Here is a 17,543-nt window from a genome sequence, read left to right as displayed (position 1 = left end):
AGACCATCCTGGTCAACATGATGAAACCCCGTCTCTACTAAAAATACAAAAAATTAGTTGGGTGTAGTGGTGGGTGCCTGTAATACCAGCTACTCGGGAGGCTGACGCAGGAGAATCACTTGAACCCAGGAAGCAGAGGTTGCAGGGAGCTGAGATTGCGCCACTGCACTCCAGCCTGGACAACAAAGCGAGACTCCATCTCTAAACAAAAAACGCCACACACACAGACTAAACCTGTAGAGAAATGCTAGGAAAACAGCTGATTACTCAGCCACTGTGCACCACGGCGGAAACAAGTGGGCTTTGCTGTACAGTATCACAGGTGAACATGATGACAGTCCAGGGAATGAGGCTCCAGCTACACTTCTAGGTCATAGCAGCTGTTCTCTCCTGTCTCTGTGGTCCCCAAAGTCACATTCTCTGAGCGGTTTATAATTTTGAAGGCTACCAAAACAGGCACTACAACTACTACTAATGCTGAACAAATGATGTTTTTAAAAGATAAAAATGCTATACAGAAACAAAATAGTGCTTTAGGTTTATTGCTATAAAACACATACCCTTTAAACTAGGGTCCATGAGGATTAACTTTCGACATCAGGGGACTGTCAGAGGTCGTGGACACCCCCAGCCCCAGCCAGGTGCTGAACAAGGTAAAAATAATTTGCTCTGCAACCCTGTGTGGGGGGAAATAAAAGTAACCCAGCGTCCATTTAATAATGCAGCCGGCCGGGCGCGGTGGCTCAAGCCTGTAATCCCAGCACTTTGGGAGGCCGAGGCGGGCGGATCACGAGGTCAGGAGATCGAGACCATCCTGGCTAACACAATGAAACCCCGTCTCTACTAAAAAAATACAAAAAAAAATTAGCCGGGCGTGGTGGCGGCGCCTGTAGTCCCAGCTACTCGGGAGGCTGAGGCAGGAGAATGGCGGGAACCCGGGAGGTGGAGCTTGCAGTGAGCCGAGATCGCGCCACTGCACTCCAGCCTGGGCGACAGAGCGAGACTCCGCCTCAAAAAAAAAAAAAAAAAAAAAATGCAGCCAAGTGAAATTCCTTTCCCCACCTTACAAAGCACCATTAGATAACACAGCCGAACCGATCCTGCAGAAAGGTCGCTGGAGGGTCAGGCCGTAACTAACGCCACATTCCCATTTTGTTTGCTGGATAATTTTTTAATAAAGTAAGGTTTACATCACTGATATTTAAGAATGGCTATATGCACAAAAGAAAACACACCTTTTTGGCTAAGGGGTAAGGAAGTTAGAGAAAGCATGAGAAACAGGGAGCATGTGGGGTGAGGCGGGGCAGGAGCGGAAGGCCGCAGGCACCCCCAGCTCACTCCCTGCCTGCGGCAGCACCCATGGCCCTACAGATCAAGGTGCCATGAATGACAACAAGGATTCAGATCTCTTTCATTCTAGACTTCAACCTGGCCTTAACCTTTTGTTTCAGCACCAATCTAACAGAGCAGTGCAGGCATTTCTCATCCAGCAGCAATGCTGTTTCCTCACCCAGGGCGGGTGCCTGGGCTGACCCTGACGGGAGCCTCCAGAAACACTGCCTTAAGAAGGCACCACCGAGGGGCTCTGAGGTCCCTGAAGACCAACTGGTGCCCGTGATCTCCAAACAGACAAATATTTGACCTTTGTCTTCAATGACATTTACATATAAATAGACATAAATAAAATCCTCCATAATTTACACTTAAGTCTAGGAAGATGTGGCTCCCACAGATTTTCTAACGATAAAAAAAGTGTAGCTGTGTGCGGTTCTTGCTTTTCACCCAGGTCTCACTGTAGCACAGAACATAGTGAAGTATCATCACACACACATTTAAAGTAAAACATGATACATTCACACTGTTGACTCAGACTGTAGTGATGCTCACTGCAAAAAAAAAAAAAAAAAAAAAAAAGCCCTTATTTAAACCTTAAAAAAACGAAACACACCAACTGCAATTGTTTAGGCTATAAAAGTTCTAATGTAGCAGCAAAGGATGTTTATAGAAAAAATATACTTTTAAGAAAATAGCTGAAAAAATCTAAAGAGATAAGGTATAAAAAGTTTAAAAAATATATCTTAAGACAAAATACTGCCCAAAACATATAAAACTGAATTGTAAAAATTCGCCTATCTAAACGTAAAGGAGGTTGATGCAGCTGTGGCCTGCCGTCCTCTACAGTGGGGGACACAAAGAGGCACAAAAGTCCCAGGGCTGTGGGGACATGAGAACTGGCCCAGAGACAGAAGCCTTCCAGAACAGCCTCTGCCTGGCCCTCCACAGGGGGGAAGTAAGTGGGATGGGCCTGGGGCTGCAGACCCCACTGGTAATGGGCTGTTCTGGGATTTCTCAGAATCAGCAGACAGGGCAGCAAGGCTGGGCCGCTGGCGGCAGGCGCACCCTCCGTGGGAGCCAGTGCTCACGTGTCCATGCGTCAGAGGCGGCTGTGAGCGCTCAGGGATCCTGCTCAGGTCTCCACCAGGATCTCCACTACGTGGTCCAGCTCGCCCAGGTCAGACTTGCAGCTGGCGCTAGGGCCCGGGGTGGCTGGAGCCAAGCCCTCGAGCCCTTCACAGGGGCCTGGCCTGGCGCCCCCCATCATGCCTGTCAGTACTGTGTCCAGGTCGTAGTAGGGACTGTCCACATCTGAGAACAGCTCTTCCATGCAGCTGGGGTTTTTAGTCTCCAGCGTTTCAAATATCTGATCAAGTGACTTGTGAAAGCTTCCTCTGTTTTCTCGAGGGCCATCCATCTCCCAGACACTGCTCTGCGGGTGCCTTGGTGCCTGCGCTGAGGTAACTGGGCAAAGGTCAGAAACTGGGCCCTGTGTGTGGCCATCTCCCAACCCAGGGGCAGGACATGCCCCCTCCTGCTCCCACGCTGCACGGCACAGGATCTCCGTGGAGACCAAGCGGTCGAGTGGCGCCCGCCCTGCAGCCTGGGGTGCCACTGCGCGCCACGTCCCATCCTGCGTCATCTCCTCTTGGATCTGCCGGACTGTGTTGGCAATGAGAACTGAGCGGCACAGATTGGGCTCCACAAGCATGTGGCAAAGCTGCAGCTTCACCAGAGACATGTCCAGGAGCGACTGCCGCTGTAGGCTGTACGAGGACACGGTCTTCAAGCCGGCCAGGGCTCCCTCCACGTCTTCCTCGTGGCCAACACATTTCCTCTTCAGTCCTCGTGCAAACATTGTGTCCTGCAGAAACCAAGGAAGATACCACTTAGCACACAGCAGACTCTCTAGCAGACAACGCCCCTTGGATTCCGTCTGACTGCCCTGACTGTACACAAGGAGCAGTCACTCTGTAACAGGCAGGGAAGTCAGAGCTGAGATGTGGAGCCCAGTGGGAGACCCCCTCAGATCAGCTGCCATCCTGTCTAATCCAGGCAGAGTCACGTTGTGAGAAACAACAAACCTCTAAACTGTACCACAGCAGTGATCTCCAGCAAAAAAAGGTAAATGAACTAAAAGTAGGAGAAATATATAAGAGAAATATAAGTGTTTGACAGCTTGGCTGAAAATCTGTATCAAAAAATCAAATTGTAGTGCATACAAAAGAAGAGACCCTGGGGTAACATGAGATGAATGTGAACCATGCCAGCCTGCAGAGGGCGCAGGGCTGGGGACAGGGCCGGGCGCACACACCTACCATTCCAACTTCCCTCAGGATCCTGCCTGGGACAAAGTCACTTCTGTGTTCAGAGGGTTAGTGCCTTCCCCCTCAATACTTTCACTAAAAGCCTCTACGCGGTGGCTCAAGCCTGTAATCCCAGCACTTTGGGAGGCCGAGATGGGCGGATCACGAGGTCAGGAGATCGAGACCATCCTGGCTAACACGGTGAAACCCCGTCTCTACTAAAAAATACAAAAAACTAGCCGGGCGAGGTGGCGGGCGCCTGTAGTCCCAGCTACTCGGGAGGCTGAGACAGGAGAATGGCGTAAATCCGGGAGGCGGAGCTTGCAGTGAGCCGAGATCGCGCCACTGCACTCCAGCCTGGGTGACAGAGCCAGACTCCGTCTCAAAAAAAAAAAAAAAAAAAAAAAAAAAAAAAAAAAGCCTCTATATGTCGCAGACAGCCATGCTGGAAAGCTGTGCCACCAGGAACGTGCAGGGGAAGGACTGCAGGGCTGTATGCTCTTCCCATGCAGCGAGTGGGCTGTGTTTCGTGCACAATTCTCCAAGGGACACAGGGTCCCCTGGCAGAGCCCATGTGGCCCTGGGCAGCCCCTTGTTCCCACACCCACCCATGCTGCGTGCCTTAGGGATCACACCCATTCTTTGGCTCCCCCCACCCGCCCCCACCAGTTCATTTCTCCCAAGGTGCAGAGGCTCTGCCTGGCTGCTTTCTACTTGACATCTCTCAGGGTCAATGCCCTCCACTGGAGAGCTCTTGACGAGTTGGCACAACCATGGCTTCAGGGGCCACTTCCTCCCTCTCATCCCAACTCCTTTCTCTTCAAAGGAACCAAAACATGGCAAGGTGTGTGTTGGGGGGGGCGGGGGGAAGGGGGGTTCCCCACCAGTGTGTTGTGGCAGCCCACAGCTGGCCAAGGCAGCATTTCTCAGCGTGTGTCTCAGCAATGGCGCTGCTGGTTGAAGATGCAGATTCCTGGACTTTACCCCAGACCTGGGCAACTCCAGGTTGGTACCTGAGGCTCAGCCTTGCTGAGCAGGCTCTACTCAGACGCACAGCACAGATGCACTAGATGGACATCGGCCATGTCTACTCTTAGAAATACAAGTCTGTGCAAACTTTTTTTTTTTTTAACTGATTCTAAATTGGGATATCTCTAGGGCATTAAAGGCAGAGCAGAGAAGAGGGTGGGCTCTGGCTTTTGACAGGTGCCATTCTGAGCCAGTGCCGCCTGTGGGGAGCTGGGAGGATGACAGCTGGCTCAGGGCCACACTGGCCGGCAGAGTCTGACAGGACAAGCATCTCACACATGATTAAGTTTATCTCTTCTCATGCTTGTGATGTAGTGAAATATTATTTCAAATCAAGTTATGCATAAATAGGGTTACAATCTTTTGAATATGCAAACTTTGGAACTTCTTTTTCTCTTAGTCAATCTGATGGCTCCCTGTGACCAGGGTATACCCAGGTTGCTTTTGGAAAGCTGGGGTATGGGAGGCATATGCTGTCTCTGCTCGGGGTCTGGAGACCAAGGATGGGAGGTTTTGCAGTGCGGGAGAACTGGCTGCCAACCATACCCCTTCCCAGGAGCCCCTCTGGAGGCTCCCACCTGCTGGTCCTACCTTGAATAAACAGAAGAAAGGTTCCCCCTGTTCTCTGAATTTCCTTTCAGTGTCATAGATCTCAATTGCCTGTGCATTTAACACACCTAAATGTTTTAAAACTAAGTGACGTCTTGGGCATTTATCCGAGAGAAATAAACCAATGTTCATGCAAAAACATGTTCCAGAATGTCCATAGCAGCTTTATTTGTAATAACTCCAAACCAGAAACAAGGAAAACGTCCCTTTCACCTGGGCATGGTGACACACACTCTGCTCCATTTATGCCACCAAATCCTACTCTGCAATAGAAAGGAATGAACTGGGCCGGGCGCGGTGGCTCAAGCCTGTAATCCCAGCACTTTGGGAGGCCGAGACGGGCGGATCACGAGGTCGGGAGATAGAGACCATCCTGGTTAACACGGTGAAACCCCGTCTCTACTAAAAAATACAAAAAACTAGCCGGGCGAGGTGGCGGGCGCCTGTAGTCCCAGCTACTCGGGAGGCTGAGGCAGGAGAATGGCGTGAACCCGGGAGGCGGAGCTTGCAGTGAGCTGAGATCCGGCCACTGCACTCCAGCCTGGGTGACAGAGCGAGACTCCGTCTCAAAAAAAAAAAAAAAAAAAAAAAAAAGAAAGGAATGAACTGTTGATACACACAACGGATCCTTCCACAAGGGAATTATGCTGAGGGAGAAAAGCCAACCTCAGAGGGGTGCCTGCTGTGCGATCCCATTTATGCCACACTGCAGTGCTGACCCAGAGCTGAGGGGTGGCATGGCTAGAAAAGGACCTGTGCAGGGAGATCTCGGGGGTGAGGGCCCTTCTGCTCCTGGGCTGTGGGGGTGGTTCCACTCTGACTGCACAGCACGGGACACACGCACATGGGCCTGCAGCAGCCATGTGATCCCATGGACCTGGGGCCTGGCTGTGCATCCTATGAGGATGCCAACCCTGGGGAGCAGAGGAAGGGCACACGGGACCTCCTAAACACTGCTCTGCGACCTCTCCTGGTTCTACAATTATTTCAAAATTAAAACTAAAATAAAACTTACATAACCCTAGCTTATTTCCCCTACAACACCAATTTCCCCAGCAGCATGCAAGTGTCACCACAGGCACAACCCTCCGGCTGTGCACCACCTCTCACACCTGCATACACCAGCTTCTCAACTAACTCTACATGAAGGACACTTTACCACCAAAACACATTTAAACATTTCAACTACTTCTGGTAAATATTCAAGTTCTTTGTGTCAGCCACAAATTTAACTTTTCAGAGGTTTTCATCCCAATCCACTGAGAGTGCAGTGGTGCCATCTCAGCTCACTGCAACCTCCACCTCCCGGGTTCAAGCAATTCTCCTGCCTCAACTTCCCAAGTAGCTAGGATTATAAGATGTGCACCACCACGCCCAGCTAATTTTGCATTTTAATAGAGACGGGGTTTCACCATGTTGGCCAGGCTGGTCTCGAACTCCTGACCTCAAGTGATTCGCCCACCTCAGCCTCCCAAAGTGCTGGGATTACAGGCATGAGCCATCACACCCAGCCACATTGTTTAAATCACTGGCTTAAAATTGCTAAGTATATTGAGAATTAACATAAGGCTATGTCAAACTACAAAAGACACCCTGTGTTGAGGAAAAGATGAAGTGCCACGGGTTCCTCTGTGGGAAGTCACTATACCTTTTGGGTTTTTAGTTTCTCTTTCAACCCTATCTCAATCCCAAGCCTGCATAACAATGGATTAATTTAAGACCCAAACCAAATCCTCTTGAACAGCATGCATTCAGCCCAAGTTTACAGACAGAAGAACCCCTGGCTGCCTCCCTTGACTCTGGACACCCAGCAGCACAACCCCCATAATGTAGGGTCTACAGGAGGTCAGCATGGCTGACCAGGACAATGAGGGCAACTCACAGAAGGAACGAGAATACCAATGGGACAGACCAAGAAGACCCACAACCACACTGGCAACCAGCTCAGGAAGCTGGCCCAAGCTCCTAGTATCCTCTGGGTCCCACTTTCCTTTCCTCTGAGTCCTTAGAAACGCCAGGTCATGAACCTCCCATTGGGGATCTTAAGAGGATGAATTAAGTGCTTGGCCTGGTGCTGTCAGCAGTCCTAAGGGCAGCACTAGGAATCTGTGACCATCGGAAATCACCCTAACATCTGCTCCGAGCGAGGGAATACACCAACAAACAATGGCGGAACCACGCACGGAAGCAGAGCTATCAGCCGCAATCTGCGGCAAGTGGTCCGAAAGCAGCCCTTTACCTTCAGTAACCAGCCAGGAAGCCGGGTTGCCCTCGTCATTCTTGCAGGAAGCCTGGCTGCTTTCTCTAGGAAGCTAAACAGTCATTTCCACAGCAAGCAGCCCAAAATGGCCAGGACATGATTAGCTGACAGCCTCTCCAGTTTTTGTCCCTGCTTCCAATTTAGGACCAACCAGAGAAAGCCAAATGTGTTCTAAGCCATCTCATAGGAGCCCCACTTCTTTCTGTTGTTGTTGTGTCACCCAGGCTGGAGTGCAGTGGCATGGTCTCAGCTCACTGCAACCTCCACCTCCCAGGTTCAAGGGATTCTCCTGCCTCAGCCTCCCGAATAGCTGGGATTACAAGCGTGTACCACCAGGCCTGGCTAATTTTTGTATTTTCAGTAGAGACGGGGTTTTTACCATGTTGGCCAGGCTGGTCTCAAACTCCTGACCTTGGGTGATCCACTCACCTTGGCCTCCCAAAGTGCTGGGATTATAGGTGTGAGCCACTGTGCCAGGCCAGGAACCCCACTTCTAACCAGCCACCCCAGTCCCCCAAGTCAGCAGCCTCCATCAGCCATCCCTGAGCTTCCCTGGTTTCCACTGTAAAGCTCTCCTGTTCCCTCACCTGCCTATGAGTTTCTGCCAATCACAAGGGAGAAGGGCCGCACCCTTGCTAGGGTAAGCTCTGGATAAACAGCCTCTGCCTGTTCTCACCTGGTTGCTTATTTCCACAGCTCACTGTAGACAATCTGGAAGAGTATCAAAAACCACAAAACAAATTTCCTCTCAGGATCCTATCCACTCAGAAAAAAAGTCACCACCTGGGTTCTTCCTTTCCTGGGTTCCTCCTTTCCAGCCGTTTCTCCCAGCACTTTCCTCTCTGCATAAGGGAGGGAAGTTTCATACTACTGACAATTTTCCCAATCACAAATGATACCAGTTTCTAACTTTAGGTGCTTTGGTATTTCTAGCATTTGGCTTCCTCAGCCTCGACTCTACTTACTAGGGTGAGGTGCAGGTACATTTTTAAGACGCTTGACAAACATCAAACTGCATCCTAAGAAGGTGGAACAATCCATCAACCTTCCCCTGCACTAATTTCTGCACACTTGCTGGTAAAGCTTCCTCTTGCTTTTCCAAGTCTCTGAGCCCCACAGCTAAGCATTCCTTCCCTCCTCCACTAAGCTCCACCTCTGTGTTCCTATCCTGTTCCACAGCTGCTCTCTGCCAGGGCCAGACACCCTGGCCTCCCTGTGTAGGTCCTTTTCTGGCCATGCCACCCTTCAGCTCTGGGTCAGAACAACAATGTGGCATAAATGGGATCCCACAGCAAGCATCCTTCTGCGGTTGGCTTTTCTCCCTCAGCATAATTCTCTTGAGATCCTTGCAAACTGTCTTGTGTGTCAACAGTTCACAACAGAGTATGATTTGGAGGCACAGACGGAGCCCAGCGTCACCGCACCCCAGTTGAAGAGGACTTTTTCCTTGTTTCCAGTTTGGAGTTATTACACATAAAGCTACTAAGGACACTCTAGAACATGTTTTTGCATGAACATTGGTTTTTCATTTCTCTTGGAAAAATGCCCAAGAAATAACCGTTTTATAAAATTTAGGAGTGTTAAATGCACAGTCAATGAGATCTATCACACTGAAAGGAAATTCAGAAAACAGGGAACATTTTTTTCTGTCTATTCAAGGGCAGGACCAGCAGGTGTGAGCCTCCAGAGAGGCTCCTGGGGAGGGGTGGCGGTCCTTGGCCTAGTTTCATCTCTCTCAGTTGTAAGCATTCTTTTTTTTTAAAGACGGAGTCTCACTCTGTCGCCTGGGCTGGAGTGCAGTGGTGCCATCTCAGCTCACTGCAACCTCCACCTCCCGGGTTCAAGCAATTCTCCTGCCTCAACTTCCCAAGTAGCTAGGATTATAAGGTGTGCACCACCACGCCCAGCTAATTTTGCATTTTAATAGAGACGGGGTTTCGCCATGTTGGCCAGGCTGGTCTCGAACTCCTGACCTCAAGTGATTCGCCCACCTCAGCCTCCCAAAGTGCTGGGATTACAGGCATGAGCCATCACACCCAGCCACAAGCATTCTTTTAAGACTTAAACAGGCCGGGCACAGTGGCTCACGCCTGTAATCTCAGCACTTTGGGAGGCTAAGGTGGGCAGATCACAAGATCAGTAGATTGAGACCATCCTGGTCAACACGATGAAACCCTGTCTCTACTAAAAATACAAAAAATTAGCTGGGTGGGGTGGCACATGCCTGTAGTCCCAGCTACTCGGGAGGCTGAGGCAGGAGAATCGCTTGAACCCGGAAGGCGGAGGTTGCAGTGAGCAGAGATCGCGCCACTGCACTCCAGCCTGGGCGACAGAGTGAGACTCCATCTCAAAAAAAAAAAACACTTAAAATAAGTTGAATGCACACGATCTGGCGTATTCTGACAAAGGAATGCAACTCAGCAACAAACCTCAATGATTTATGCAACATGGATAAATTTCAAAACATTATGCTGAATAAAAGCAGCAAGACACACACAAAAATATGTACTGTAGGATTCTATTGATCCGAACCTTCAGGACAGGCAAAGTTAATGGAAGTTGTGAAAACACAGAAGGGTAGCCACCATCCGGGTGGGAAATGCTACAAGGGGCCAGAGGGAATCCTCCAGAATGATGGAGATTCTCTTGCCCCTTGTAGCACTTGCGTAACCCAGGGACCTGCGTAGATGTGCCTGGGTTATACAAGTCCTACAAGGGACGAGAGAGAATCTCCATCATCCTCCACTGCATCTCATCCCATCCACAGATCCCATTCTGGTACCATGAGAATACTCCTGTTCAGTCACTTCAAATCATTGCTGTCCAATGTTCCAAATCTCCAGCAGCTAATTCTGTGTTGTACCCAATATTTTAAAATGCTAACAAGTTTATTACTATTAATACAAAAAGGAGTAAAGCTCACAGGTGTTTTTTACAGTCGTGTGACCCCTAAGAGCTGTCACCCACAACGTGCGTTCAGGGGTGAAGAGGATAAGGTTGGGCCCGGAGAAGCTGGCCTGTGAGGATCACCCTGAATTGGGCCATATCTGTGTTTGGGACAAAGTCACCAAGAGCATCATCTTGACCAGCCCTGAGGGATGCCTGGGCTGGGCCCAGCTCCCTGAGGGCCTCCAGTGTGACTCTGGCCTGAGGCTGCTTAACTCCTTCTAATATGGAAGGAAGGGCCCTATACCATACGGGCGGGGCTGTGGAGCCTAGCTCCCTGCTCATTTTTTTTTTTTTAAAGAAGGAGTCTCATTCTGTCCCCCAGGCTGGAGTGCAGTGATGCAATCTCAGTTCACTGCAAACTCCACCTCCCAGGTTCAAGCGATTCTCCTGCCTCAGCCTCCTGAGTAGCTGGGACTACAGGCACTTGGCACCACACCTGGCTAATTTTTGTATTTTTTGCAGAGACGGGGTTTCACCATGTTGTCCAGGCTGATCTCCAACTCCTGACCTCAGGCAATCCGACCACCTCAGCCTCCCAAAGTGTTGGATTACAGGTGTGAGCCACCATGCCTGACCCCCTGCTCAGTTTTGAAGCTCCTTCTACACATCTAGTTAAATGCCTAAAATCCCACCAACTCCACAGGGTGTCAACGGGACAGCCAAGGCGTTCACCCCTCAGTCAACTCCCAGCACCGCCCTTAGGCTTCTAAACCAAGCATCAACCAGAAAGAGAAAAACCAAGAGGGTCAGACAGACTGAGGATATGTCTGACATGGCAGGTGGAACAGCCTACAGGCCACTATGGACAGAGTAAACTAAGCCCACGGAGGCAGAGGCCAGCAGAGAGCAGCCCCGCAGTGCTACTCAGGCAAGCAGAGTACAGCTGAGGGACCGGCCCTTCACTACAGCAGCAGCCGCCACACCTTCGTGGCTGAGCAATCCCATGAGGCTGGCTGAAAATGCAGATTCCCAGATTCTGACCAATAGGGCTGGGACTGCTGGGGACAGACTCAACTCTGACCTAACCTGTCACCTTCACAGCTGGACTTGCAGCCACTTCGAAGTTTCGGGTTAAGCAAATTATCAACCATTTCCATTTCTCACACATCAGATAAGCTTTGAAATACTCTATCGGAAAAACAGGAAGAAGAGGAGCAAGGTCTTCAGTCTTGAGATCTACTGAGTGGGAGCTCCACCTTCCACTACAGTCTGCTGGAGGCTGTTCCTGAACAATTACTGATACGTTAATTTCAGGGTTTTTTTTGTTTTGTTTTTTGAGATGGAGTCTTGCTCTGTCGTCCAGGCTGGAGAACCTCCGCCTTCCGGGTTCAAGTGATTCTTCTGCCTCAGCCTCCCGTGTAGCTAGGATTACGATTACAGGCATGCGCCATCACGCCCAGCTAATTTTTGTATTTTTAGTAGAGACGGGGTTTCACCATGTTGGCCAGCTGGTCTCGAACTGGGGACCTCAGGTGATCCACCCGCCTAGGCCTCCTCCCAAAGTGCTGGGAAGTGTGAGCTACCGCGCCCAGCTAATTTCAGGTACTTTTGTTACTTGGAACGATACACCTTCCTTTCCCTGAAAACATGTTCCAATGGCAAGTTGAGGGAAACTTCCTGGCCCCTTTTCTAAGATAAAGCCTACCACTCTTCCTAGAAAAAGGGTGTAACTCACTTTGTGTTGATTTCCACCCTAATTATAAAACATGGTGACACTTGAAAATAGAGTGGTTGTACGTAGAAAGTTTATAAAACCTAAGTTTTGGGAACAGGCGATGTTTTTCTGTGGCTCACTTTGAGAGAACGGTTATCTGGGTCCTGCCGTCTCGTGAGTCCCACACGAAGGCCACAGGAGAGGCGAGGCAGCGGAGACCCTCTATTCCAGCAAGCTGTAGGAGCCTTTGTCACGACGATCCTGTTTACTGGACGAGAAGCGTTTGAAAACGCGCAGGGAAGCTTGCCTCTGACTTCTGCAAATGTCTCGGGGACTCTTCCTAATCCCACCTCGGAACGCCGGAGGAGCCCAGGAAAGACGGCGCTGGCCGACCCGCCCGGGGTCTGGGCCTCCTCCCACATCCTCGGCCCTCTCCGCGGCCGGGATCCAATTGAGGGGGCTGCAGCGCGCCCTGGCCCGGTTAGTGAGGTCGGCCGGGGGCAGGGCGGGGGCGGCCGTGGCGGGGCGCGCCCGGCGTTCCCTCCGCGGCAACTAGAGCCGAGGTACAGGAATCGCCGCTGCGTACCCCAGCCGGGCCCTCGCGAAGTCGCTCCCGTGGGGGGCCGCCCGGAGGCCTCGACGAAGCCCCAGCTCCGCAATCCGCATGGAACGCAGACGGCGGCCCGGGCCCCTCTGATCCCCGGGCCCCCTCAGCAGCGGCCACCCCGCGGTGGAACCAGCGCCCAGGAGGGCGGCGAGGGCGCCCGCGGCAGCCCCAGCGGGAACCCTGAGCGCCGCCTCCGCCCCGGACCCAAGCCAGCGCCAGGAGCCACAGACTCCGCGCTCCTCCGCGCCCGGCAGCACAAACGCGCGCGCCGCCGTAGACGCCCTCGCGGTCAGCCAGACCCGCTCACCTGACCCGCGAGGCCGCCCGCCGGCTCCTCTGCTCAGCCGCCGCCACCGCCGCCGCCGCCACCAGCTTCCCGCCGCTAAGGGAGGAGCGCCCGCCGGCGCTGGGCGGGGCGTGCGACCGCCACTCAGCGTCCACAAAGGGTCGACGCTGCGCCCTCCGCGCGCCGTGCCCACTGATTGGCCACTCGCGGACCGGGGGCGGGGCCTCTTGTTCAAACCCGCGCGGGCGGGGCATCTGCGGCGCGTGTTCCCGCGCTGCGGCGACGGCCGTTGGGGCTCGCGCGCGCCCTCGGTCGCCCCGCCCCCGCCTCCGCCTCCGCGCCGGGCCCCGCGACGCCCACGCCCCGCCGGCTCCCAGGTCTCCCCGCGCCCAATCCGGCCCCGCCCAGCCCCGCCGGCTCGCAGGTCTCCGCACGTCTGGTCCTAAACTGAATGCGCCTGCGCTGGGGGCCCACGTGGTGCCCTCGGGAGGGCGTGGCGGGGCAGCCTGGTAGGGGCTGATCCTCTCTCGCTTCTGCCTAGGTTAACTTCTCTGCCGAGGGATCCGTGCCGGGGTGGGGAGGAGCCGGGAACTGCAGTTCCCGGGCGGCCTGGGCTCCGAAGTCTATCCCAGCCTCTCCAGAAACCGCGGTTATCTCTAGAGGCTTCCCAGGTTTACACGTAAGAAATGTAACGTGAAAGTAGAAAGCAGGGAAACACGTGTTTTAAATCTCTTAGTGGAAAAGGTTTTAAATAGGATACAAGAGTCTAATATTCTTTGAACGCCTGCAGCAGGCCCGGCAGGCGTGGCTGCAGCCGAGAACCCTGTGCTGGTGGTGGGGGAATCCTTAGCTGAATCCGCAGATGCGGATGCGCCAAGGTCAGTGGTTAATGCTGAAATGCTGTCGGAAAAAGCTGGGAGTGACGTTGGGGCGCTGCTCACATAGGTCTCTAGGATAAGGGGCGTCTTAAAGCACCAAAAGGAAGAGTGAAAGAGAATTCCAGGAGAGGAATGGCTAGGACAAAGCCCGAGGCAGGGGCAGGAAGAAGTCTCAGTGCAGTGAAAAAGAACCCTGTGATCTCGTGGGAAAGTTTAAATGTGAGAGGTGGAGTGATTTTGAGGCTGTTCTCTGAGTGGGATGGAGACTACTGGGACGGTCAGCAGAGAAGGAACTGGGATCTGAATTATGCTTGAAAAGAATCACTGTTCTTATTTAAAAAAAAAAAACAAAACGGGTTTATTTCGCCCATGCTGGAGGACAGTGGCGTGATAATGGCTCACTGTATCCTCGAACTCTTGTGCTCAAGTGATCCTCACGCCTCAGCTTCCCACGTAGCTGGGACTACAGAAGTGTGCCACCACACCAAGCTAACCTTTTTTTTTTTTTTTTTTTTTTTTTGGGTAATTTTGTAGAGACAGAGTATTGCCTTGTTACACAGGCTGGGCTCCAACTCCTGGCTCCAACTACCTTGGCCTCCCCAAGTTCTGGGATTACAGGCATGAGTCACTACAACCACCAAGAATCACTGTTGGTAGAAGATTTGGAGGAGGCGGCAGGAAGTCTGGAAGTAGAAAATCCTATTAGGTTATTTTCCAGGTAAAAGAAAATGGGACTTGACAAAGGTGACTACCTGAGACTTTAAAGTTTATGCATATCAAAGTGAAAAGACTAATGGGGAAAAAAGGTTTTCCTGGCTGTATCCCACATAAAGGTTAAATTCCTTAATATACAGATATTCTGCAAATGAAATCTAGATCACCAAAGAAAAGTGGTTTGGACATGGTGGCACCCACCTGTAATCCCAGCTACTCAGGAGGCTGGGGTGAGAGAATCCCTTGAACCCAGGAGTTGGAGGCTGCAGTGACCTATGATTGCACCACTGCACTCCAGCCTGGGCAGACAAGAGCAGTGGAAATTAAAGCTGTGCTGGAGTGCCGTTTGCCACAGGTCAAATTGGCAAAGATCTAAAAATAATGTCTGGAGTAAGATAATATCTTCCAGAGCATATTAGTCTATTCTCAGGCTGCTAATAAAGACATACCCGAGGCTGGGTAATTTATAAAGAAAAAGAGGTTTAATGGACTCACAATCATGGCCGAAGACCTAGGAAAAGCAAAGGGACGTCTCACATGGCGGCAGGCAAGAAAGTCTGTGCAGAGATCTCCCCTTTATGAAACCATCAGATCTCAGGAAACGTATTCACTATCCAGAGAACAGAACAGGAAAGATCTGCCCCATGATTCAGTTACCTCCCGCCAGGTCCCTCCCACGAGTTATAGGAGCTACAATTCAAGATGAGATTTGGTGTGATATTTTGACATATATATACAAAGTATAATGATCCATCAAGGTAGATAGCGTATCCATCACCTCAAACATCATTTCTTTGTGTGGGAACATTCAAAATCCTCTCCTCTACCTATTAGAAAATATGCAGTAAGTTACCGTTAACTGTAGTCATAAAATATTAACAGGCTTGCTAGGACATAGGACCAGAAAAAGAAAACATAGAAGCCGTCTATGGTTACACCAGGATTGGAGTCATATTTTTCAGTAACACTAATGTATTCAGGAAAATTGATGACAAGGAGAACTAGAATCCATTAAAAAAAAGACTCAAAGGCCGGGTGCGGTGGCTCACGCCTGTAGTCCCAGCACTTTAAGAGGCTGAGGTGGGCGGATCACAAGGTCAGGAGATCGAGACCACGGTGAAACCCCGTCTCTACTAAAAATACAAAAAAAAAATTAGCCGGGCGCAGTGGCGGCCGACTGTAGTCCCAGCTACTCAGGAGGCTGAGGCAGGAGAATGTCGTGAACCCGGGAGGCGGAGTTTGCAGTGAACTGAGATGGCGCCACTGCAACTCCAACCTGGGCGACAGAGCAAGACTCCGTCTCAAAAAAAAAAAAAAAGACTCAAATTGAAGAAGCAGCATCAGTCTTACACAGAGTCTTCCAGGTGATAAAGGGGAACTCTTCTTACCAATTTGTTCTACAGGGCTAACAAATTTGATACTAAAACTCGAAAGGGACGTGATGAGAGAAAACACACAGGCTCTTCTCTCTCATGAACACAGTTCAAAATTGCAAACCACATATTAGCAAATCAGATCCAGTGATAATGTGAAAAAGGTAGCTCATCACAACCAAGTTGGGTGTACTCCAGGAATTGGAGTACAGTTGATTTCACATTGCAAGGTCAACATGATTCATAACAGAATTAAGGAGAGAAAAATATGAAAATCTCAGTGTAGAAACATCTAGTAAAATTCAATACCCCTTCATGGTATAATCTTTAGCAAACTAAATATACAAGTGCAAAGTTAGGAACAGCCCCAAGACCACCCTCAAGTTTGAAATTCACTAGAAGGACTCACAGAATTCCCTAGAAGCTATTGTACTCATGGTTATGGTTTATTACCATGAAAAGGCTCATTAAAATTAACCAAGGGAAGAGGTGCATGAGGCAGGGGCCAGGAGAGGCCATGCGGAGACTCCAGTTGTTCTCTTGGAGTCACAGATAGTGGTATTGCTGGTGAAAATGTGTCACTGAGCTTGAGTCCAGAGTTCATTTACTTCCCAAATGAATATACACATTTACTCTATTGCCAGTCAAAATCCCAGGATATTTTTGAAACCTTACAAAATACTATTAAAAATCTAGAGAAATGGCCGGGCACAGTGGCTCATGCCTGTAATCCTAGTACTTTGGGAGGCTGAGGTGGGCGGATTACCTGAGGTCAGGAGTTTGAGACCAGCCTGGCCAACATGGTGAAACCCTGTCTCTACTAAAAATACAAAAATTAGCCAGGCATGGTGGCATGTGCCTGTAATCCCAGCTACTTGGGAGGCTGAGGCACGAGAATTGCTTGAACACAGGAGGCGGAGGTTGTAGTGAGCTGAGATTGATTGCGCCACTGCACTGCAGCCTGGGCAACACAGCGAGACTCCGTCTCAAAAAATAGATAAATAAACATAAAAAATAAAAATCTAGAGAAATACATGTGAAAGTCTAGCCTATAGATAAAGTAAGAAAGAAAAGTATTAAGGAGGAGACCCACCTCTATATCAGTTACCTTTTGCTGTATGATACACTTTCCCAAACTTAGTAGATTCAAAAGGCAGCCTTTTGTTTGCTGGCATTTCTGCGGTTGGCATTTCAACTGGGGTCAGCATGCTCTGTCTCATGAGGCATCAGCTGAGCTCACTCAAGCGTTTGGGTCTTGGCAGGGATGACTGACTCATCTCTGCTCTGTCATCCTCCAGAAGGCCAGCCCAGGCAGGAGGCCTTCCGGCGGTACCAATACAGGGGCTCTTTTTACACTTTCCTCTGCTCAGCTCACATGTGTCAATGTCCAGGTGGCCAAAACACATCTGGCCAAGCCTAGGGCCAGTGTGGACATGAGATGACAATTCCCTGGAGGACATTATTATTGTTACTATTATTTTGAGACAGAATCTTGCTGTGTTGTCCAGGCTGGGGTGCAATGGTGGGATGCTCTCGACTCACT

General features: G+C 50.7%; 1 protein-coding gene across 1 annotated transcript; it reads right to left on the bottom strand.

The window, feature by feature from the left end:
- Positions 1-2,317: 2,317 nt before the first annotated feature.
- LOC105489848 (cell division cycle associated 4) lies at positions 2,318-12,930 on the bottom strand. The gene is made up of 2 exons (XM_024795410.2): positions 12,283-12,930; positions 2,318-3,199 (listed from the first exon to the last, which is right to left on the bottom strand). Exons 1-2 carry the CDS (start codon positions 12,562-12,564, stop codon positions 2,468-2,470), a joined length of 1,014 nt encoding a protein of 337 aa, XP_024651178.2. The 5' UTR covers positions 12,565-12,930; the 3' UTR covers positions 2,318-2,467.
- Positions 12,931-17,543: the final 4,613 nt, after the last annotated feature.

The sequence above is a fragment of the Macaca nemestrina genome, chromosome 7 (assembly GCF_043159975.1).
Source record: "Macaca nemestrina isolate mMacNem1 chromosome 7, mMacNem.hap1, whole genome shotgun sequence".
Taxonomy (NCBI): Eukaryota; Metazoa; Chordata; class Mammalia; order Primates; family Cercopithecidae; genus Macaca; species Macaca nemestrina.
The sequence above is the reverse complement of the archived record's forward strand: the minus strand, read 5'-3'. Positions and strand labels throughout refer to the sequence as shown.

Coding starts and splice junctions, on each gene's coding strand:
- LOC105489848 (XM_024795410.2), bottom strand. CDS start 12,564: ATGTGGGAGGAGGCCCAGACCCCGGGCGGGTCGGCCAGCGCCGTCTTT. Junction 3,200..12,282: donor CAGATAACCGTTCTCTCAAA/GTGAGCCACAGA, acceptor TGGTTTCTGCAG/GACACAATGTTTGCACGAGG.